Source organism: Schistocerca serialis, chromosome 5, assembly GCF_023864345.2.
Source record: "Schistocerca serialis cubense isolate TAMUIC-IGC-003099 chromosome 5, iqSchSeri2.2, whole genome shotgun sequence".
Taxonomy (NCBI): Eukaryota; Metazoa; Arthropoda; class Insecta; order Orthoptera; family Acrididae; genus Schistocerca; species Schistocerca serialis.
In genome coordinates this window covers 721,281,872-721,307,400 of record NC_064642.1, presented here as the reverse complement: position 1 = coordinate 721,307,400, position 25,529 = coordinate 721,281,872, and the positions used below count along the sequence as shown (strand labels likewise).

The 25,529-nt window shown below is 41.7% G+C and overlaps 1 protein-coding gene across 1 annotated transcript in view; it reads left to right on the top strand.

Annotated features, from left to right (window-relative positions):
* The window catches only part of LOC126481405 (serine/arginine repetitive matrix protein 2-like), a 349,894-nt gene extending 332,692 nt beyond the window's left edge, over positions 1 to 17,202 (top strand). Inside the window, exon 11 of the mRNA XM_050105134.1 lies at positions 16,839 to 17,202. Coding sequence (XP_049961091.1) covers positions 16,839 to 16,970 — 132 coding nt within the window. The 3' untranslated portion in view covers positions 16,971 to 17,202. The remainder of the gene's footprint in view (positions 1 to 16,838) is intronic.
* Positions 17,203 to 25,529: the final 8,327 nt, after the last annotated feature.

Below are 25,529 nucleotides of genomic sequence, written 5' to 3'. Positions count from 1 at the left end.
AGATGCCTTGGTCACCACACCAACAGTGCTTTCATTGAACAACAATTACCTTACAGGTAGATAAGCCTCAGTCAAAGTAGTTTCTTTCCTTTCACGATTTCTTGGGATACGTGTTTGTATACCCTTATAAGATGATGAAAATGCTCAGTTTTCGATAACATCAACTTTGAGCTGTAACATGTCATGAACTTTTGGGGTGGTTTTCTCAAAAAAGGGTCATGAACTTTTGGGGTGCTTTTCTCAAAAATGGAGGGGGGGGGGGGGATTGAGCTAAAATACATTAGTCATTTCATTTAAGTTGTAAAGAAGTGACCTGCCAAATATGAGCCAAATCAGTGGCCATGTCTGAGGCCTTCCCCTTGTAGTCGTGCCCAGACAGTCTGGCGTGCAGCCTCAGTTTCTATTGTGATGGATTTTAATTTCTTGTGTACTGTGACAAATAACCACTTCCATTTCCCTTTACTTAACTTAATCCTTCTAGTATACACTTAGATATTCCCCAAAAATATCATTGGTGCCATTCTTGGCATTTAACTACTTTTCTGTACCTTGTGTTATATGAGCTCCACACCCCTTTAGGACTGCTTCAGATTCAGAGCCTTTATTGCAAATGCTTCAGCAGTTGATCACATAAACGTATCACGAATGGGGGGGGGGGGGGGGGAGATTTCTTATGGTTATACGCTAATACTTGGGTCGTACACTAATAATTGGGTTGCACACTAATACTTCTGAGATGTCTTACAGCCAATATTATCAGAATTGGATGGTGAGGGACCTAAAAACTTTGGTGTGGAATCTACACATAGTCAGCCACCTACAGTCTGTTCAAGAAGACTTTACATTGGCAGTTACAACAAAATCATTAGAGGGGGAACACATTTGGGATACACAGTACACATTCTGCCAATCCCATGACACGTGCAGTCGCAGCAGGCACTCGCAGTTGCCAAATCTTCACCCCCACAACCATAACGGTACCTTCTTATACTGTGCTGGAGTTTCAAACTGCTTGCTGTCCTTCGTGTTTGTTGCACACTGTGATTTCGTTTCTTATCATTTTTACTGTTGCAGGAGTTCTTATTTTGCATGATGTTATTGTTATTTCTTTGTGGTACTGAACAGTGTAAAAAGGAAGTTTGTCGAAAGTTACGAGTGGAGACATGAGACATTGTTCTCTCGGCTAGTGGGCTGCCATTGGTGGTCAGCTGAGAGAAATACATTGCTCATTATGTGCCTACTTAGAGATTGAAAAACTTGATGGCAGTCTGCTGCTACCCAAAACAATTTTATTGTGACTTTTCAAGCTTTCCCAGCTGATGTGTTGTAAATAGTCTTCATGGGTTTGCCACCAGATCATGTTACGCAAATTCCACAATATTTCCTCAGAGCAACTGTCCAACATCTTCAGGTGGTTCAACCTTGCTCGTGGCTAGGTATGACTGATGGATTCGCACACCGACGCCCCATTTTTAGAACGCGCGCGAAGAATGCGCAGTCACAGAAATTGTGCGTGCGCAGTGATTTGCCATATTTAAACTCCCCCTGCCGAAAATCGCAGAGCGGCTCTCCCGCATGTGCGCTGTACGCTGCGTTTGTCAACAGTGTGGCCAGACGTTACTCACCAACGACCATACTAGGCCAGTGTTATGACGGGCCTGTTATAGAAGAATCTTGATTTTTGCATTGTGATTTAATAGCAGCCAATCCAGGGTTCCAGGTTGTGCTCAGTTGAAATCCCGTATCTTGGTTGATGAGATTATCAGCTGCACAGATATGTGTTGCTTCCTTAATGATGCCGTCCCAGAAAGATGATGCTGGGGATAAAACTTCCGTCTTTTCATGTTGTTGTTGTTGTTGTTGTTGTGGTCTTCAGTCCTGAGACTGGTTTGATGCAGCTCTCCATGCTACTCTATCCTGTGCAAGCTTTTTCATCTCCCAGTACCTACTGCAACCTACATCCTTCTGAATCTGCTTAGTGTATTCATCTCTTGGTCTCCCTCTACGATTTTTACCCTCCACGCTGCCCTCCAATACTAAATTGGTGATCCCTTGATGCCTCAGAACATGTCCTACCAACCGATCCCTTCTTCTGGTCAAGTTGTGCCACAAACTTCTCTTCTCCCCAATCCTATTCAATACTTCCTCATTAGTTATGTGATCTACCCATCGTCTTTTCATAAATCATACAATGTCCTGTATTCAGGCAGTGTTCTGCAATTGCTGGCTTTTCCGGTTGATGAAGGTGTGTATGACGCTGATGTTCATCGCAGCGTTCTTGTACTGTGCGGCATGTCTGGCCTACACACGCTGCCCCACACTGACATGGAATCTTGTACACACCACATTTCCTCAGTCCAAGGTCATCCTTAACCAAACCCAACAGGTTTCTCAGTTTTGCAGATGGTTGAAAAACACACTTAATTCCATATCTTCCAAGGACTCTTTCGATTCTTGATGACATGGCACCAAAATACGGCAAAAAGGCCAATGACAGTGTTCTGACAAAACGGTTATGCTGAGAGACAGATACATAATGCATTCAGGCCCAGACGAGTTCAATCTATGGAGCAGAATGAAGATACGAAGATACCCACCCCTTTGGCCTTTTTGCCATATTTTGGTGCCATGTCATCAATAATCGGAAGAGTCCTCGGAAGATACAGAGTTAAGTGTGTTTTTCAACCATCTGCAAAACTGACAAACCTGTTGGGTTCGGTTAAGGATGACCTTGGACTGAGGAAATGTGGTGTGTGCAAGATTCCTTGTCAGTGTTGGACTATAAAGGCCAGACATGCCGCACAGTACAATATCGCTGTGATGAACATCAGCGTCATACATCAACCGGAAAAGTCGGCAACTACAGAACACTGCCTGAATACAGGACATTGTATGATTTACGTAAAGACGGAAGTTTTATCCCGGGCATCATCTTTCTGGGACTGAAGAGAATCATTCAGCATGAAAGAAGTGCAACCCTTCCACAGATTACTGCAGATTTCAGTGCCGGGCCATGAACAAGCATCAGCACGCGAACCATTCAATGAAACATCATCGATATGGACTTTCGGAGCCGAAGCCCCACTCACGTACTTTTAATGACTGCATGACACAAAGCCTCACCTGGGCCCATCAACACTGACATTGGAGTGTTGATGACTGGAAACGTGTTGCCTGGTTGGACAAGTCTCATTTCAAATTGTATTGAGCAGATGGACATGTATGGGTACGGAGACAGCCTCATGAATCTATGGACCCTAAATTTCAGCAGGGAACTGTTCAAGATGGTGGAGGCTCTGTAATGATGTGGAGGATGTGAAGTTGGACTGATTTGGGACCCTTGATACATCTAGATATGATTCTAGAACAATGCAACACTCCACACATTCAGAATTGCTACAGAGTGGCTTCAGGAACACTCTTCTGGGTTGAAACACTTCTGCTGGCCACCAAACTCCTCAGACATGAACTTCATTGAGCATATCTGGGATGCCTTGTAACATGCTGTTCAGAAGAGATCTCCACCCCCTCATACTCTTATGGATTCATGGTGTCAGTTCCCTCCAGACATTAGTCGAGTCCATGCCACATTGTGTTGCGACACTTCTGCAAGCTCACGAGGGCCCTACACGATATTAGGCAGGTGTACCAGTTTCTTTGGCTCTTCAGTATAATACGAATTTTGTGTGGCACTCTCAAACATTTAAAAATATGATGCAATAAATCATGATATACATAAATGATAACATAGTCAGAGAGAGTTTATGAGAAAATGACATGAACAGTAAAATGTTATAATCTAATTTTTAAAGTTGAAACTGTCTGGCACATGCAGTCTCACACAAAGAAAAAATTGGAAGTTGTCTTATATATGTAAATAAACATGTGAAATGCACAGAATTTGTGACACCTTCCCCTCTAGCATACCAAAGATGAACATTGTGGCATCAGTTTCTCCCATTCCAAGGTGGTGTAGTGGTTAGTACATTGGACTCACATTCGGGAGGACAACGGTCCTAATTGTCACTGTCTAGCTATCCAGGTTTTTATTTTCTGATATTTCTATAAATTGCTCCAGACAAATGCCAGTGTGGTTCCTTGTGTTCCATATTTAATGACTGAACTGTCAACAGGATGTCAAACTCTAATCTTCATTACCCCACTCAAAATAGTGAAAAACTGTGGAACATTAACAAAGCACATACTATGCTTAAAGCAGCTAATGACTGTAGGAAAGAGTTGTGTACTAAATGAACAGTCTTTAGCTGAATTAGAATTAATTACATATCATGTGTCACAAGATTCTGTGTTAGGCCTTTACTTTTGCTTGTGCATCTTCCACCACTAAATTTATCAGATGATAAGTTGGTTTTGCTTACAGATGATACAAAGTTTGCAATAAACAGTAAGTCAGGTATAGTTTCAAAAAGAGCTGTTAATCAAATTTTCATTGATGTTAATATAAGTTTTCCAGCCATTTCATTATCATTAAACTTAAAGAAAGGGGGAAACAACTTAATGCACTCCAAAAGATGTGAGAGTTTTTCACCCAACAGCTGCATAAAACAGGACAGTCTGCAGGTAGAAGAGTTTTTGTGTGTTAGATTTGCGTGTGGTTGAGAGTGAAGTACAAGTCTTTAATCAAAATTAAACATATGAAGTGTGATCAAAAAGTAATGGAATTTTTTTGTTTTTCTTGAAGAAACTGTATTTATTCATCAACATTAACTCTGTCCCCTTCAGAGTAATCCCCAGTAGATATAATACTTTTATGCCAGTGCCTTTTCTGGTATTGTAAGCACTTTGGAACTCGCTTGTCACTATGCTGTTGAGCTCCTTCGACAGTTCTGTTTTTATCTCATCAATGGTGACAAAACAATGTCCTTTACGGTTCTCTTTAGTCCCAGGACTGTACGAATAGAGAGAAGTCGCAGGGGGGGAACATACAGGAAATATGGTGGTTAAGGCAACATAATGGTTTTCCTTTTTGACAAAAAAAAAATCACGAACAAGCATTGAGGTGGTGGTGGGGAGGGGGGGGGGGGAGCATTATCATGATGATGCATTTTCCACAAATGGTTTTGCCACAGTTCTGGTTGTTTTCCATGGATTGCTTCACACAAACGGTACATTAACTTCCTGCTTCTGACTGTACGACCAGAAGGTAAGAAGTCATTGATACGTTATCCCATGATAATTGAAGAAAGCAGCGAGAAGAACTGTTATATGTGATCCAACTAGTCAAATTGTTTTCGGTCTTGGCTCTTTAAGCAGTTTCCATTGGGTTGGCTGGGACTTGGTTTTGGCGTCATACTCATATACCCAAGTTTTTCACTTATCTGTTACAACCTTCATTAGAAGTTCTGGATCATTGTTGACTTCATTCAGCAATTCCTGAGCAATGTGTAGGCGATGATGTTGTTTTTGTTGAACTTTACAATCTTGGAACAAACTTTTCTGCTACACTTTTCATGCCCAAAACATCTGAAAAAATTGCATGGCATGAGCCAAAGGAAATGGCGACATCATCAAAAACCTCTGATGGTGATTCAGTAATTTTCCAGAACCATTTTCTTTACTTCTTCCACATTCACCGGTAATTGATATGCTACGATGCCCAGGGCAGTCGTCATCTTCAACATCTTCTCGACCATCTTTGAAATGCTTATATCACCTGTAAGCTCTTGTCTTACTCATAGTAGATTCACCTAAAGCCACAGTCAACAGCGCTGCACTTCATTCCATTTTTCAAGCAAAATTTATTGCAAATTTTTTGATCCATCTTTTTCGAAAGTAAAAATTCACCGATCTGTAAAAAACATATACAGCCTTTTTGACTGTCAAGAATAAAATAGACATTCAAAACAGCTGAAAATGCAGACCTACACTAGGAACATGTGTACCGACAAGAGAAAAGAATTTTTTTGAAAGTTGGATGTATAAAGCCCACAAAATCAAAACATTTCTTTTACTTTTTGATCACATCTTGTGTATACGTTATCAGAATTAAATTATATGGCGCGTACTGTGAAACTCAAATTTCCTGAAGTGCATTTAAAAATAGTGGCTACTTGGAAATGTAGATATTGCAAATCAACCTATTTTTGCCACTTTTAAGTGTAAATAAACAACAAATATTATAAATTTTAATAGGTTTATGGCAAAATTACAAGTTTCTATTTTATTAAATCTGAAACAGCATCTAATTTTACTGATTAGTCATTTTTTTAAAATCATACAAACCAGTTTAAAAGCATTGTCTCAAGAAATATGCATTTAAAATTTTGAGTCCAATTTTTGTATATATAACTTTAAAATGTTTCAACTTGCCACTGATCTGCTATTCCAAGGCCATACTGTAAACCTTCCTCTTCTTTGAAGATCTCATTTTTCTGAAGTGCGAGTCTCTTTATCCACAATTCTAGCCTGAGTGCTGCTCTGGAACAAGTGCTGGTCCAAACACTTCAGGCATTTCTCATTCCTTTTTATGGTGAATGAAGAAGCTGTGGTGACAGTAGCAACTATAACTTTCATGTTATGCAAGACACCCTTAAATCCATCATTCTTAATTATGCATACTTAATTGTTATCAATTTAAATGACTTTTGCACTCAAAAAAATGTTTCGGAGCATAATTCCAAATTAAAGAATTCAGAGCTTTATTGTTGTTCAGCAATAGGCTCCAAGGCATCTCTCCACCAAACTGTCATCAGTCAGATGTTTATACACAATAGGAGTATCTTCAATAAAGTCACTCCTCAGTGGTGGCTTACGATCAAAAGTATGCAGTGTCATGTTCATCTCAGCTTGCTTCCATTTACACCAACTTTCAGAATAGTAAACATGCTGCAGATTGTCATTTGTTGAACTCCTGTCACCGTAACTGCTTTTTTCAACTCACTTACGTCAAAAGTATATACTTGGGACAGCTAATGGGCAAGTGCAATACCTATATCGATATTTCCTTTGACCCAGAATGTTACAACAGCTTTACAGAGAGAGAGAGAGAGAGAGAGAGAGAGAGAGAGAGAGAGAGAGAGAGATTGGGGTCGCAAACAGCCCAAGCACCAAGAGCAGCTGGAGGGTGCGTATGTGCACTTCCATTGAAAAATGATTTCCCGACACTTCGGACAGTGGTGGGTACCAACCTGTCGCCTGCCATACAGCCCAACATCCAAGAGTGATGGTCTGTGGTGCCATTTCTTTTCATAGCAGAACCCCTTTGTTTGTCATCCATGTCACCTTTACAGCACTGTGATACATCAACGATATTCTACGCTCCATTTTGTTGCCCATCAGGGCATGCCATCCTGGGCTTACATTTCAGCAAGATAACATCTGCCCACACAAGGCGAGAGTTTCTACTTCTTGTCTTTGTGCTTGCCAAATCCTGCTCATGCCAGCAAGCTTACCGCTTATCTCCCCAGTTGGCCAATTGAGAACTTTTGGAGCATTATGGGCAGGGTTGTCCAACCATCTCTGGGTTTTGACAATCAAATGCACCAGTTGAACAGAGTTTGGCACAGTATCCCTCAAGAGGACATCCAACAACTCTGTCAATCAGTGCCAAGCCATCTAACAGCTTGCGTAAGGGTCCGGAAGGAACCAATGCATTATTGACTTGCTCAATTTGTGATGCTCATCCAATTTTTCTGAAATTGTTCTCTCTCTCTCTCTCTCTCTCTCTCTCTCTCTCTCTCTCACTCACTCACTCACTCACTCACTCTCTCTCTCTCTCTCTCTCTCTCTCTCTCTCTCTCTCTCTCTCTCTCTCTCTCTTTTTTTTCTACAGAATGTATATCAGTCATTCAGATCAACAGTTAAGTTCATGAAATCAGTTCCAAGAACAAGGAAAAAAATTTTTATGTGGTGTTGAAACCATCCACTGTAGTCCAACAACTCGCATTTGCAATAGCCTGCCGCAACCAAAGAGAGTTTAGCTTCTAACAGAATGGTTAATGAGGGGCCAAAAGGATGTATTGGTGGCCAACTGCTCCTACTTCACTGATAAACTTTTTTAGCAGAACCAGCTGCTGTATGTATTAATTAATAACATAACATAACATAACATAACATGAAAGCTAAGTAATGCCTGATATCAGTACAGTGACGCAGTCTTTGAAAGTAAGCCATGTAACCTGTTTTTTGTGTTGACATTGCTGGCCTAGGAATTATCTTATTTACTTTAGATTGTTTAAATTTATATATTTGCAGCAAGGTTGTTTAATTAATTTCTAAATGAAAAATGTATCTTTTATCTATTTTATCGCATGTTCTTTTGGACTATTTCACTTACGATTTGTATAACTGAACAAAAGTGCATCAGTTCTTTTTTAAGCAAATGTTATGTTTTTTGGCATGTTCCACATCATTGGGAACCTCCTAATTATGGCTGCAGGGATGTTACTGTAATCCAGCTAGAACTGCTAACTGGTGACATGATAACCATGTACTTAATCAACCACATTAAACCACTGTGATCATCCTTCTTTATGCAAGAGTAGTATAATTTTTTGTCTTCCTTCCCAAACCACACATTTCAGTCTTAATGTAACAGTTCTAGGGAATTCTCATATCTCCTAGGCAGGATGACACTAGTTTACTTATTACCACATCCAAGCGATATTTTCTCTCGCAAAGGTGCTGCAATCATCCCTCGATATAGCTCCCATATGCAAAATAAAAATAAAATCATTATGCAATACGTGAACATTCATATTCGACATGTTACTTGTGCTTTCTTATTACACAGATAACTTTTTGGTTGCGAGGCTCATTTGTCGGTAAGAAGACACAGGAATATGTATCACTCCTCGAAATTGGGATAGATTTCCAGACTGCCTCTTTTGGAAGTCCCACAAGACAAAGTCACGTGGTGTGAAATCAGGAGATCTTTTCACTTTATGCTACTGCATGTATCCACCTTATTCACAGCTGTCTGTGGGCACTAGCATTCTAATGTCTGTTTACACCACTATTACTGCTCTAGCAATGATAATCAGTACTTTAGATCCCCTCTTCTTTTCAACAGTGCATAGATATTCATATCTAATTTATATTGGATAAAGTAAAAGTTATTTAAAGTGGTATTGTCTTTTTTGAATAACCATGTATTTTTACTTTTAGGTAATGTTTATATATTGTATGCCATTTTCGTTCATTTTTACATTGACAGTTTTGTGTGTAGTTGGGTTTTAGGTATCATCATCTCTGCTACACAAATTTTAATTTGTTACTAATAAAATACATTATTTTATTGTAATTTTGTGGTTTACATATGGCACCTTGTTGAAGTGCATATGGCTTATGATTGAAAAATATTTCTTTTTTTGTTTTCTGAATTAAATGTATCTAGAAAATGGTCTCCAAATTGGAGCTACAATCAAACACAGATACGAAAAGCCTATAGTTACAAAGAGGCAGCAGACATGCACATAAATACACTTATGAGTCAATTCATTATGACCATTGCCCACCCGGACATTGAACACTGTCTGATAGTGTTATAAGGCATACAATCCTGTAAGATTACTATAAAAGCAAAGTAGAGGTGAATAGGATGTCATTCAAGTGAGACTGTTGTTCACAAGTGGATAAATCCATGAATGTAACTGACTGACAAAGACAGATTGTTACAATCGAGCACCTGGGAAAGAGGATCTCGCAAATTGTAAAGTTGGTCACATGTTTGTTTGCTGCTGTAGTGAGCATCTATGGAACATGGTGGAAGGACAGTGAAACCACAAGTAGGCAACAAGGCGTCGGACTTGCGCACCTCATCACAAAACATGGGAATTGGAAGCTTGCCTGCTCAGTAAAGCAGGATAAGCAACAGTCTGTTGCAGATTTGACAACAGAGTACAGTGCTGGTGCAGGCATAAATGTTACAGAGCATGCCATTCAATGCAAGTTGTTGAACATGGGCTCCACAGCAGACCCCTGCGCGTTCCCACAATGATGCAACGACATCATTAGAATTGCAGCGAGCAGAAGATCAGATTGGACTGTTAATCAGTGGTAATGTGTTGCTGAGTCAGATGAATTACTTTTCTTGTTACCCAATGCCAATGATGGTGTCTGGATTCACTGTCATCGAGATGAACAGGTGCTTTTACATGCACTGTGCTACGAGCAGAGTAATTTATTTTTAATATTTTACACAATAGATCTGTTTTGGCTCACTGCCGTTATCAAGTAACATCTGGTTGGAAGGGATGATCATATTGTATCTATAGTAAAGTTTTTCTGTCAAGTCTTGTTAAGTACAATACTTTGTGCAGTTACAATATGTAAAAATACTTTCTGTCAGATATTTCAACAGTTCATTGTTTTGACAGTTCAATATTTTGACAGTTCTTTACTATAGTGCTGTATGTTTCATATAGCATCATAAGAACAACTTATACTGAATTGTCAAAATATCTGACAAAAACATCTTTTTACATTTCGTAATTACAAAAAATATTATGCTTATGAAGATGTGACAGAAGAAATTTACTATATATGCAGCAGGGTCACCGCTTCTGACTAGACGTCAGTTGATAACAGCAATAAGCTGTAACAGACCTGTTGTGTAAAATATTAAAATATATATTACCTTATTGCAGTTAGCTTTGGAACTTTCATTTTCACTATTCTAAATGGTTAACCCATGTAATTCTTACACCGAATCCCACAGGAAATCCAAAAAGAAGACCCCTAAGACCAAGGAAATTTCTGTGGCACCCACACCACCGCTACCTAGAAGCTCAGTGTCTGAGGATGGGTGGGCGGTTTTTTCCACCGCCTGGCTGAGCTACAGCATCTGTTAAGCTTTACACCTGCCATCTGCATTGCCCTCCTGGAAACCTGGTTCCTGGCAATGTGGACCCCTGCCCTCCGTGGCTGTAAGGGATATTACAAGAACCGTAGCAACTATAAGTGATTGTCAGGGGGAGTTTGCGTTTATGTCCTAATCTCAATCTGTAATGACGCTGTGCCCCTTCAAACCCCTCTTGAAGTTGTCGCTCTCAGAACAATGGTGACACAGGAAATGTGTATCTTCCTCCAGATGGTTCAGTATCCCTGAATGTATTAACTGCACTGATTGATCAACTCCCTAAATCTTTCCTACTTTTGGGAGATTGTAACGCACATGACCCCTTGTGGGGTGGCACCGTGCTTACTGGTCAAGGCAGAGATGTCGAAACTTTGCTGTCTCGTTCGACCTCTGCCTCTTAAATACTGGGGCTGCCACACATTTCAGTGTTGCTCATGGTAGTTACTCGGCCATTGATTTATTAATTTGCAGCCCAGGACTTCTCCCTTCTATCTACTGGAGAGCACATGATGACCTGTGTGGTAGTGACCATTTCCCCGTCTTTCTGTCACTGCCCCGGCATCAGGCCCACAGACACCTGCTGAGATGGGCTTCAAACAAGGTGGACTGGGAAACATTCACCTGTGCTGTCACCGTTGACTCTCCCCCACACGGTAACATCAATATCATGGTTGAGCAGGTGACTACAACAATTGTTTCTGTGGCAGAAAACGCGATCCTCGCTCTTTATGGTGCCCCCGGCATAAGGCAGGCCCTTGGTGGTTGCCAGAAGTCGCTGAAGCAATTAAGGAGCATCGGCGAGCTCTACAGCAGCATAAGTGGCACCCTTCCCTGGAGCACCTCATAGCCTTTAAATGCTCCGTGCCCACGTTCGCTAACTTATCAAATGACAGAAACAGGATTGTTGGTAGAGATATGTCTCGACCATTGGGTGCCACACGTCACCTTCCCAAGTCTGGGAAAAGATCAAACGTATTTCGTGTACCAGACCCCAGCAGGTGTTCCCGGTGTTACCATAAATGGCGTGTTATCTACCGACGCAAATGCGATTACTGAGCACTTTGCACTTTGCTCGAGCTTCTGTGTCGGAGAATTACCCGCCAGCCTTTCGTACTCTCAAACGCCGATTGGAAGGGAAAGTGCTCTCACTCACTGCATGCCACAGTGAATCCTATAACACCCCATTTACAGATTAGGAGCTCCTCAGTGCCCTTGCACATTGCCCTGACACAGCTCCTGGGCCAGATCCAGATCGGATCCACAGCCAGATGATTAAACATCTTTCATCTGACTACAAGCAATATATGCTCGTCATCTTCAACCGCATCTGGTGCGATGGCGTCTTTCCATCACAATGGCGGGAGAGCGCCACAATTCCGGTGCTCAAACCCGGTAAAAACCTGCTTGATGTAGATAGCTATTGGCCCATCAGCCTCACCAACATTCTTTGTAAGCTACTGGAACATATGGTGTGTCGGTGGTTGGGTTGGGTCCTGGAGTCACGTGGCCTACTGGCTCCATGTCAGGGCGGTTTCCACCAGGGTTGCTCTACCTCTGAAAATCTTGTGTCCCTCGAGTCTGGCATCTGAACAGCCTTTTCCAGGTGCCAACGCCTGGTTGCCGTCTTTTTTAACTTACATAAAGCATACGACATGACCTGGCAACATCATATCCTTGCACATTGTATGAGTGGGGTCACCGGGGTACGCTCCCGATTTTTATCCAAAACTTCCTGTCGCTCCATACTTTCCATATCAATTTGTTGCCTCCTGTAGTTCCACCCATATCCAGGAGAATGGAGTCCCACAGGATTCTGTATTGAGTGTCCCTTATTTTTAGTGGCCGTTAATGGTCTAACAGCAGCTATCGGGCTCTCTGTCTCACCTTCTCTGTATGCAGATGACTTCTGCATTTCGTACTGCTGCTCCTGTACTGTTGTTGGTGAGCGATGCCTACAGGGAGCCATCCACAAGGCGCAGTCATGGGCTCTAGCCCATGGCTTCCAGTTTTTAGCTGCAAAGTCGTGTCTCATGCACTTCTGTTGGCATCGTACCATTCATCCAGACCCAGAACTTTACCTTCATGATGATCCACTTCCTGTAATGGAGGCATATCGATTCTTAGGACTGGTTTGCGACGCTTGATTGACGTGACTTCCTCATCTTCATCAGCTTAAGCGGAAGTGCTGGCAGCACCTTAATGACCTCCGTTGCCTGAGCAACACCAGTTGCGGTGCAGGTCACTCTGTGCTGCTGCAGGTCTTCAGAGCCCTTGTCCAATTCCAAATTGACTATAGGAGTGTGGTTTATGGTTCGGCAGTGCCCTCAGCGTTGCATTTACTCGACCCTGTGCACCACTGCGGGGTTCGACTAGCGACAGGAGCTTTTAGGACGAGTCCGGTGACCAGCCTACTGGTGGAGGCTGGGGTCCCTCCATGGCAGATCGGACGTGCACAACTGCTCATCAGTTACACTGCACACATTCATAGTTCTCCTGAGCATCCAAATTACCATCTCCTTTTCCCGCCCACAGTGGTCCATCTCCCGTTTCAGCGGCCAAGGTCGGGGCTAACGATTGCGGTTTGTATGCGGTCCCTTCTCTCCGAACTGGAGTCCTTTCCTTTACCACCTCTACTTACGGTCTGTTCGTGTACACCTCCTTGGTATACGTCTTGGCCACAGCTTCGTCTGGACCTTTTGCATGACCTTAAGGACTCCGTTAACCCCGCCGCTCTCTACTTACTGTCACTTCCTCTCTATTCTTGACTTGCTCCGGGGCTCTGACGTGGTTTACACTGACGGCTTGATGGCTGATGTTCATGTAGGCTTTACGTATGTTCATGGAGAACATATTTAACAGCACTCCTTGCCAGATGGCTGCAGTGTTTTCACTGCAGAGCGGGTGGCCATATCTCGTGCTCTTGAGCACATCCGCTCATGCCCTGATGCGTCATTTCTCCTGTGTACCAACTCATTGAGCAGCCCACAAGGTATCGACCATCCAGGAGTCCATCTGTGCCCTGGAATGGCCCCGTCGTTCAGTGATGTTTGTGTGGACCCCAGGATGTGTCAGAATCCTAGGCAATGAACTTGCTGACAGGTTGGCCAAACAGGTGACACGGAAACCGCTCCTGGAGATGGGCATCTCCAAAGCTGACCTGCGATCTGTCTTATGCTGCAGGGTTTTCAGGCTTTGGGAGACGGAATGGCATAACAGTATGCACAACAAGCTGCATGTCATTAAGGATACGACATATGTGTGGAAGTTTTCCATGCAGTCTCACAGGAAATCAGTTGTCCTCTGCCGGCTCTGTGTTGGTTATACATGGCTAATGCATGGTTACCTACTCTGTCGCGAGGATCACCCCTGTGTCACTGTGGCTCCCAAATGACAGTCATCCACCTCTTGCTAGACTGTCCCTTTTGGCCACTCATCAGCAAACTTTTAACTTTCCCAGCTCCCTACCTTCGATGTTGGGCGATGATGCCTCTGCAGCAGCTTTAGTTTTACATTTTATCCGAGAGAGTGGATTTTATACTGCTATGTAGGTTTTAGCGCATGAGCTTTGTCCCTCTGTGTCCTCCACTCTAGTGCTTTTAGGGTGGAAGTTTTAATGTGTTGCAGACTAGCTGGCTTTTCCTTTTTATTCTCGTGGTCAGCCAGCCACTGTAATCTGCTTTCTTGTTTTACTCTCTTCTGTTTCTAGCGTCTCTCTGTTGTTTTCTTGTCCTCTTTTTTCTTTCTAGTGTTTGTTGCCTTTCCTTCGTTCTTGTGGTTTTTACATTCTTTCTGTTTTGTGTTATATGTCTTGTCCATTTTATTCTCACACTTGTGCCATTGTTTTATTAGGAACAATGGACTGATGACCTCATAGTTTGGTCCCTTCCCTCCCTTTTAAACCAACCAACCATTACAGATGACTTTGATAACGTATATTGTTCCAGTGGTGGGCTTGATACGATGCAGGTAATGATAGGAAGGTTCATTAGATAAGTTCTGTGGTCTCCGCAGGCTCAGTTATGTGAACCATAGTGAAGGAAAATAATATGAACTGGAGCATAGTGTGTAATTGGGATGTTATGGCTACTTAGAGGCAAGGATTGTCTCATCTAGTAGCTACAATGAGAATAGTGCATAGGGTGGACCTTATTGTAGGAATGATTTAAGACAATTATACTCCTTGTAAAACGTTGCTTTATTCATTCTAGGCCAGAACAATGTGTTGCATTTCTCTGACCACCTTTTTTTTTTTCTTTTTCTTTAGTTTCCCACTTTTTTCTTCTTTGCGCACCACTTTTCTTTGTTTCACAATAGCAAGATGATCGCATGTAGTTGGATCGCACACTGAACCACTGAATTTTCAGTACATGCTTCGTCCTTGTCAGGAGTGTGAGCATATTGGTGGATAGATGCTTATTTTAGTACTATTTGCTCTCCACCCACCTTCCCAATACTTCTGATAATTACACTACATTGCATTTGATGTTATTTTACTCTTCTTCCTGCTGGCTGGAGTGGCCGAGCGGTTCTAGGCGCTTCAGTCTGGAACCGTGCAACCACTATGGTCGCAGGTTCGAAACCTGCCGCGGGCATGGGTGTGTGTGATGTTCTTAGGTTAGTTAGGTTTAAGTAGTTCTAAGTTCTAGGGGACTGATGACCTCAGATGTTAAGTCCCATAGTGCTCAGAGCCATTTTGAACTCTTCTTCCAAAACGAGAAATCTTTTGAATCCTAATGCTCTGAAATTTTTCTCTCTTAATAGAAGGGTCCATGTTGTTCTGCAGTCTCAGCCCAGGCTCAAGTGCTGCTAATCTTCTATCCCTGGGATCAAGAAGTCCAGTTCTCATATTGATCACATGCCTACAAACTCCTCAGTTGTCAAGTCAGTAGTATCATTTAACAGTCTGACGGTTATTGTGTGACCCTTGAACCATTCCATTTGAGAGGGTTGCGACATTGCTTATCACACTATCTGCAGGGTAGACTTGTGTGCAGCCCACTTATTGTTCTCCACAAAGCAATCCATCAAGATGATTACCTAATGGGTAATAACAGCTGCATTGTCAGATTGTCTGCTTAAGAGCCCCAGAGTTTAATAGAGACTGCCCCTGTGCAGAAACCCATAGTTCACCAAACCCATACACAACTAAAATTTATTGAATATCCAGAGGTAATCATGATGTGGCATGCCCAAAGGTGTATGTGTAGCATTATCAAATGCTACGGATGCAGTTGGCATTACCTCCGATATGAAACCATCACGTACAACACTTTGTCCTCTCTCTTAGTTTTTGAGAGCTACTTTCAGTGATCATCTGATCTCTGTACATTGCATAGCTTGCCTTGCCCACTTACTTGTTGTTGGTCTGAATTTTTACTTGGGGGCGATCCTGAATATTTTATGTGTGTACCTTATTCTGAAGAAAGAAAGATTGCAGCTTAATGCCCCATTAGCAACAAAATTGTTAAGAGAGAGAAAAAAATTACAGGTTGGTCAAGGACAGCACACATAATCAGTTGTGGCATTTTGAAAGGAACTATCATGACATTTACTCAAAATTATGTAAGAGAACTGTGAAAAACTTAAATCTGGATGGCCAGATGGCAGTTTGAACCACAGCGTCTTTATCACAGAGAACTTCCTTAACAAATAAAAGGAAACCAAACATGACACATTGTCATCTTTCCATCTATGATGCCTTTGAAAAGCACCAATAATTTCCATGAAAACAGTCAGAAATTTTAATTCAGAGTGACCCCTGCTTGATTTATGTTGTCTCTAAAAAAGTTAAACATTGCATTGTGTGTGGTTTTTTTTATGAATGAAAGAATCATTTGAGCTTATGGCTTCTGTCAGTTTGTATAGCCTTTCAAAATGTAAGAGTTTTCTCTCCTAACATGGGGGTCATTTTTGCCCTACACTGTACCAGCAAACTAGTAATGTGAAATTTAAATGTTATATTGTGTGTACCGTTTCCTTTTGTCTGGACTGATGGATTTATTTCTGTATTTCCTCATAGGTGTGTGTAAATGGACAGGAATTCAAGTCGGCAGTTGCCAGTAACAACCAAAATGCAGCCAAAGCAGATGCTGCCCGTGTATGTCTTGAATCCATGTGCCGAACATTGACAGACAATGCACTTCTGCATTAGTCACATGCAGATGATAAGGTTTCTTGGAGCCTGATCTTTAAACGTTGGTTTCAGATAAAGCATGTAACATAAACATGTATATATATACACATACTGAGTACTGTGTATCTCGTCATGATGCTAATAATTATCAGGATTGTGACTTTCGAAATGTACATTAAAGTGTGCATTCCTTTATCATTTATTATTTTGTATATTTTAAACAGAAAATATAACAAATTTTAATGACAAATGTTTAAGTATGTTGTTTATTATTATTGTTGTTGTTATATTATTATAAAGCTGTGGCTTTTTTTCAAGCCAGCAGATAGGTGCAGCTAATGAGATGTCTCGATTTTCATTTATTTCTGCTTGCACATCCTAAAAGGCAAATTGTTGTTCGTAGCAAGCATGCTGTTCACACCCCAACTGAACATTGAAAAATGTGGTTACTAAAACATAGCAGTATAATGAAAACTATAGTTGCTACTCACCATATAATGGAGATGCTGAGTCACAGACAGGCGCAACAAAACGACTGTCGGAAAGTTAGCTAGGACAACAAGGCCTATGTCAAAAAAAAAAAAAATATATATATATATATATATATATATATATATATATATATATATATATAAACAAAGATGAGGTGACTTACCGAACAAAAGCGCTGGCAGGTCGATAGACACACAAACAAACACAAACATACACACAAAATTCAAGCTTTCGCAACAAACTGTTGCCTCATCAGGAAAGAGGGAAGGAGAGGGGAAGACGAAAGGAAGTGGGTTTTAAGGGAGAGGGTAAGGAGTCATTCCAATCCCGGGAGCGGAAAGACTTACCTTAGGGGGAAAAAAGGACAGGTATACACTCGCACACACGCACATATCCATCCACACATACAGACACAAGCAGACATATATATATATATATATATATATATATATATATATATATATATATTTTGTGTGTATGTGAGAGAGAGAGAGAGAGAGAGACAATAATGGCAGATACACTACCACTTTTGATGGAGACAGAAACATGACTTCAGCTATGCTGCAATGAGCAGTAGGTGACAGTAATTAGCAATGTAGGTATAGTGTGAACTGAGTGGCTCACTTCAAGCTCCTACCATTCTGACATAATTGTCCACAGACATGGTTGGCACAAATAGAATGCATCTTCCAGCAACATGAAGTGTGCACAGATGAAGACAAATGCATGATAATTGTAGCACACTTAGAAAGAACAGTTATAGAGGAAACAGAAGGTATCCTAGAGCAATGTTCCTTCTCATCAATAAAGTAGACAATGGTGTGATGTTATACGTTGGCACTGGAGATTCAGCTGCAAAAAGCTTTTAACGAGAAGCAGATTGGCAACAGATTGCCATTGCAGTTGTTGTGAGCTTTAAGTGCTCTCGCTGCTCCAGGGTTACTGCCAGAACAGACACTAGGGGTGTTGTGGCTCTGTAAATTGCCAGTCAGCATCTGCTCATTTGTGGCAGTGCATCAAGATTTGCCATTATGGGAATTATGGAAGGAAACTGATGCAATAGTGACTATACTGCCTGCAAGTGCAGCAGTTGTTAAAACAGAAAATGTAACTGACAGAAGTCACGTAACAAATAGTAAAGCAGCAAATGTTAACACAGAGGCAGAATCACGTGCAATGAGTGCAGAAGCGCCAGCACATAAAAAACAGTGGAACTGTTGGAAGGTCAGATTGCACAGCTAAATTTGAAGCTATCATAACAAGAGAACATTTTCCAACATCACTGCAAGTGTTCTGAACATCAGATAAGGCATCAGAAGGATAATCATCACAGATTTGATGCAACTTCATGACAATCGTGCTGGTACCACAGGGGTTCTGGGGAGGAAGCTCGACAATGCACCAGTGCCTGTGGCTTGCCAAACTCTGTAGATGAACATTAGTGGCTGCTGACATTCATTACCAACTCTCTCTCTCTCTGTGTGTGTGTGTGTGTGTGTGTGTGTGTGTGTGTGTGTGTGTCCACAATTGTTTTCTTTTGATTGCGTATCTAGCCAAAATTTTTTCATCAATTCAGGATCGGAAGTTAGCATCTACGCCAAATGACTGTGCAGTACTATAAACAGACCGATGCAGCGCATGCTCACTACTGCTAATGATCTCACATTGACACTTACGGAGAGTCTAGGATTTCCTCACAAAAGTAGGTGGTTGTTTGTTGTTGCCGATCCTATACTCGGCTCAGATTTTGTGCTGCATTTCAATCTGTCACCAGACGTGGTGAACCAGTCTGATCAAGGTATTGGTAAATGAAGTGTCAGATGAAAATTGACAGCAAGACTGGAACATTTTTCATTAATTGGAAATCGTCACAGCAGTTCTGGACAGCGATGTATTCAGTCAGCTGCTACACAAATTTCCATCTCTTACCCCCATTTGGCTGCTCGGTCGAAGAAGATCCCACCTCACAAGCTCTCAGCAGTGCATGCAGGTTTCAAAGAGATGCCAAAAGCAGCTATTGCAAACAGATCTAGTTCTTGGGTATCCCCACTCCAATGCTGCACAAAAAAGCCAGGTCCTGGTGATTGTGCAGGGTTTACAGGGCCTCTGAACACTCTTAAAAATTCCTGATCGGTATCCCGTACCTCTCATACTATTAAGTATGCCATCGCACAGACTCAGGTATTTAGTGCAGTTGACTGTAAAAAAGGACATTTACAATTTCCAGTAGCACCAGATGATGTGCAGAAAACCACAGTAACAACACCTTTTGGCCTTTTCCAATACAACTTCATACTTTATGGGTTGTAGAATGCAGCACAAATGTAACAACGCTTCATGCATGACGTGCTGCACAGTTTGACATTTCTGTTCTGTTACGTGGGTGACATTTTCATATTCTCTGCTGCTGTGGAAGAACATGCCTCACACTTAAGACAACTTCTAAAGCATCTACAAGGATATGATATAGTTATTAATGCAGCAAAGTGTGTTTTTGGCAAGACAGATGTCAGCAGGTGTCTCACCACTTCCGCATCTGGTAACAGCAGTGTAATATATGCCTTTGCCGACAATCTACAAAGGGCTTGGCAAGTTTTTGTGGATGGTCAATTACTATCTGTGACACATTCCTGGATAGGCAAAGCAGCAGGAACCAAATGTACTACTTTCAGGCAAAAATTATTTGCTAACCAGAAAGCAGCTCAGGCCCCAGGAAGTAAAGAGACATTTCGCAAAGTCAAACAAGGTTTAACGCAAATGGCACGGTTGGCTCATCTGCACATTAATGTACCACTGGCTCTCATGGTAGGCATGAACCAAACCAATGTCAGAGCAGTACAGCAGCAGAAGGTGGATGACCATTGGCAACCACTCGCATTTTATTACAAAACCTTACACCACAGCAAAGAAACTGGAATGCTATTGAATATGAGTTGTTGGTGATGTACGAATCAGTCAAGCATTTTTGGTCATCTGTAGAAGGTAGGCATTTTACGGTCTCTACCAATTGCAAACCACTCACTAGTTTCTTCCAATGTGCGACAGATCATCAAGTCAGTGTAGACAGGTGGAATATGTTGCACAATTTATAACTGATGTGCATTACGTTTCAGGCTGTCATAATGTTATTGCAGATTGCTTATCACAAAATTGTAGCCAGGCTGGCAGTGCCATGGAATGAAATAGCAGCATAACAAGAAGTGACTTACTCAGGTGTGAGTGCACAACTTTGCAACTGAATTGGCTTCCAGTGTCATATTGTACCACGGGTATTTGGTGCAGCACAGCACGTAGCTAGCAACACCCATACATACCTGTAGAACATCAATGTGGAATGTTTTGAGCATTTCGTGATCTGGCTCATCCGGAAGTTAGGACAGTGGCTAAATTAGTAGCAAGCAAGGGGATGTGACCAGGAATATAAGAGGACTCTAAACAGTGGATGCACTCGTGTCTGGAATGTCAGTACAACAAGATTGGCCAGCACATTCTCCTTCCAGTGGGGCAGTGCCCAGGACCAATGATGAAATTTTCACACATACATTTTGATATTGTTTGGCGATTACTCTATTGGATTGCCACCACTGTTGGCTCATGGTAGTTGATCGTTTCACCATGATGCCTGATGCTATTCCCATACTAGACATCTCTGCAGAAATGGTAGCAAAGGCTCGGTTACTCCATGGTTTTCGCTGATTGTGGATGTCATTTCATGTCGCAGCTATTTCAGGAACTCCTTGAGCTATTTGGTTGCAAACACCTTCGCACCACCAGCTACCACCCAACCAGTAATGGGATGTTGGTAGGCTACACCACACATTAAAGGCGGCAATGGTGTGCTACTTGTCAATGTGAACGGATGCTCTACCACTTGTATTGCTGGGCCTGGGAACAGCTGTAAAGGCCAATCCTCAGTGTTTACATGACTGACTGGTCTGTGGAGAACTGTTGTGGGTACGATGAGAACTTATTGTACTGGCAACAGTTCACTCAATATCAACAGAAGTAATGACAATGCTCACTTGACAGTTGAGCTCTCACATGTCGCAACTACAAAGGCTCCACCCATCAGGTGTGGAGAAAGGAAAGTCTTCATTCACAAAAATCTGGGTGCAACATCACATGTCTGGCTCAGAGACAACACCGTACAACTGCCATTATGTGCACCATATAGTTTCTGATACAAACTGCTAGCAAAAGGAAAAACACCTTCACCACTGATCAAAGGGGCAGGCATGAAAGTGTCTTGGTAGAGCGATCAAAACCTGCTTACCTTGACAGACAAGAATTTCACCAACACAGTTCTGGCAGTTTGCCACCAGCCTGCAGCAAACCTTCAGCAAAAAACAATTTCAGAGGCCAATAAAGTGACACGGGACAACAACAATCAGCCAGTACCCCATTATTTTTGGGCACTCAGTTTTAAAAATGGGGGGAGGGTGGCTGTTGTGGCTACATTATGTACTGTGCATGAATGGAGCAAGAGACAGAGAAAGGATCTGTCTTGCAGCATAGAACGTTTATTAGCAATGTAGAATTTATGTGTTCGGATGTTTAATAGTTACTGATTGAGTTTCAATAAAGAGACTTAGAGATCACTTGCATGTGTGAGTTTATGTGGTAATTATATCATTCACAGCATAATTACCCCTACGAGAACGAATATACTGTGAAGCAATAATCAAAGTGCCCAACTCCTTAAACAGATGTCTACAAAATGATCACAAGTGACCACCACATATTATTCTTAGACTTAGAGATCACTTGCATGTGTGAGTTTATGTGGTAATTATATCATTCACAGCATAATTACCCCTACGAGAACGAATATACTGTGAAGCAATAATCAAAGTGCCCAACTCCTTAAACAGATGTCTACAAAATGATCACAAGTGACCACCACATATTATTCTTAAAACACATTTCTGTGCAATGAAGACTTTCTTCCTTAAAGATGAGTTACAACCATTATTCACCACTGCTGTTAATGAATGTGTAAAAACAGGTAAAATAAGGGTAATATTATAGTTTCAATGTTAACACAAAATACAAATAAATTACATTACACTGAAGTTATGTAGCAATTTCCATTTGATGTTGGCAACATTTTCAGTACACTATACTCTCTCCAAAGATATTCCTATTATATGGGGTAAACAGATGACAATTTTGTGCACTGCATATCAGTCAGACAACAAGCTTCAGTAATAAGGCACACACATCAGTGTAGTCAAGAGGAAAAAGATGGCTATGTAAGGACATTACAAACGAGTCAGGAAGCAAGCTTCAGTAATATGATGTTTGTATGAGAGTAATCGGTTATTTTTTCCAACTCCTGCACTTTACAGAGGTATGATGTAAGATCATTCTGGGATGTGTCAAAACAATTTTCAGCCAATTGATCTCATTTCAGGTTTGGATATATAATTTACGTATTAGATGGTTGGGATTGAAGTGATGGATGGTGGCATGTGGTAATCAGGGAGAATGATATTTCATTATTTCAGAGTGGTAGCAATCCATTTGGCTTGAACCTCAACAGATAGTGACCCTTCTTTACAGACTCTTTGAGGTTGTTTCGGAATCCACAAACTTATACAAGTTGTGTATTTGTTCAAGTTCATAGAGTTTCATTATCAACTTGTTTAAACGAAGAAGTGAGAACATTAGGTTAATATCTGGCAAATGCAGAACAATTGTGATTAAAGCAGAAAGATGTGTTCAAACCTGATATGGATAATTACATTCCAAGAGAAGTCATAAAACATTGCAAAGACTTATCCTAGTCCAACGGTAATATTTGCAGAATGTTGTAAAAACAGAGGATTCTACACTTTCACTACAAAAGGGATTGCAAGGATTCTTACAGAAAAACTATTTTGAAATTGTGCACCTATAAGAGGGGCCATGTGCAACACTAACTATAATTTCCACAATTCTGGTCACACATTTAGTCAATGAATGGAGCCATACCTCCCATTCATTGTACAAGTATGTGATTGGTGTCAAAACCGAAGAAAGCAGAGAGGAAGCATAATAGGACCTCCAGTGTTTTCAGTATACGGAAACAATTTATCAAACAGAATGAGAAGCACTATGAGATTGTTGACTGATGATGGTGTCATACACAGGAAACTATCATTATTGGATGATCTTAAGAAACTGCAGAAAGATGAAATTTCTCTTGTAATGAGTGACAGCTCTATTTAAATGTGAGGTAATACGTATAACAAAAAGCTAGAATCATCTAGTATCTTACTACAAGATTATTGATGAAAATCTTTAATATGCCACATCATATAAGTGTACAGGGGTAATACTAAGAAGGGATCTGAAGTGAGGTGATAAGAAAAAATCAGTATTAAGAAAGGTAAATGGAACAGTGATACAAGGAGTGTTCAAAAAGTAAGGTGACTTTATATTTTTATCAAAAAATATTAATTTATTCCTCGAATGAATATAATAGAGGGAAACATTCCACGTGGGAAAAATTTATCTAAAAATAAAGATGCTGTAACTTACCAAACGAAAGCGTTGGTATGTTGATAGGAGACAATAAAAAACACACAAACACACACACAGATTTCAAGCTTTTGCAACCCATGGTTGCTTCATCAGGAAAGAGGGAAAGACAAAAGGATGTGGGTTTTAAGGGAGAGGGTAAGGAGTCATTCTAATCCCGGGAGGGGAAAGACTTGCCTTAGGGGGAAAAATGGACAGGTATACATTTGCACACACACACATATCCATCCGCACTTATACAGAGACAAGCAGACATTGTAAAGGCAACGAGTTTGGGCAGAGATGTCAGTCGAGGCAGAAGTACAGAGGCAAAGATGTTGTTGAGTGACAAGTGATGTATGAGGGGCGGCAACTTGAAATTAGCAGAGGTTGAGGCCAGGTGGGTAACGGGAAGAGAGTATATACTGAAGGCCAAATTCCCATCTCCAGAGTTCTGATAGGTTGGTGTCGGTGGGAAGTATCCAGATAACCCGGACGGTGTAACACTGTGCCAAGATGTGCTGGCCGTGCACCAAGCCTGTGTCCGTTCATGCGAATGGACAGTTTGTTGCTGGTCATTCCCACACAGATCGCTTCACGGTGTAGGCATGTCAGTTGGTAAGTCTAGTGGGTGCTTTCACACGTGGCTCTGCCTTTGATCGTGTTCAACTTCCAGGTTACAGGACTGGAGTAGGTGGAGGTGCGAGGGTGCATGGGACAGGTCTTACACTGGGGGCGGTTACAAGGGTAGGAGCCAGAGGGTAGGGAAGGTGGTTTGGGGATTTCGTAGGGATGAACCAAGAGGTTACGAAGGTTAGGTGGACGGCAGAAAGACACTCTTGGTGGCGTGGGGAGGACTTCATGAAGGATGGATCTCGTTTCAGGGCATCCCTGCTGGAGAGCCACATTCAGAGTCTGATACAGTCCCGGAAAGTATCCTGTCACAAGTGGGGCACTTTTGTGGTTCTTCTTTGGGAGATTCTGGGTTTGAGGGGATGAGGAAGTGGCTCTAGCTATTTGCTTCTGTACCAGGTTGGGAGTGTAGTTGCGCGATGCGAAAGCTGTTTTCAGGTTATTGGTGTAATGGTTCAGGGATTCAGGACTGGAGCAGATTCGTTTGCCATGAAGACCTAAGCTGTAGGGAAGCGACCGTTTGATATGGAATGGGTGGCAGCTCCTACCCTTGTAACTGCCCCCGGTGTAAGACCTGTCCTATGCACCCTCCCACCACCACCTACTCCAGTCCTGTAACCTGGAAATTGTACACGATCAAAGGCAGAGCCACATGTGAAAGCACCCACGTGATTTGCCAACTGACATGCCTACACTGTGAAACGTTCTATATGGGAATGACCAGCAACAAACTGTCCATTCGCATGAACGGACACAGGCAGACAGTGTTTGTTGGTAATGAGGATCACCCTGTGGCTAAACATGCCTTGCTGCACGGCCAGCACATCTTGGCACAGTGTTACACCATCCGGGTTATCTGGATACTTCCCACTGACACCAACCTATCAGAACTCCGGAGATGGGAACTTGCTCTTCAATATATCCTCTCTTCCCGTTACCCACCTGGCCTCA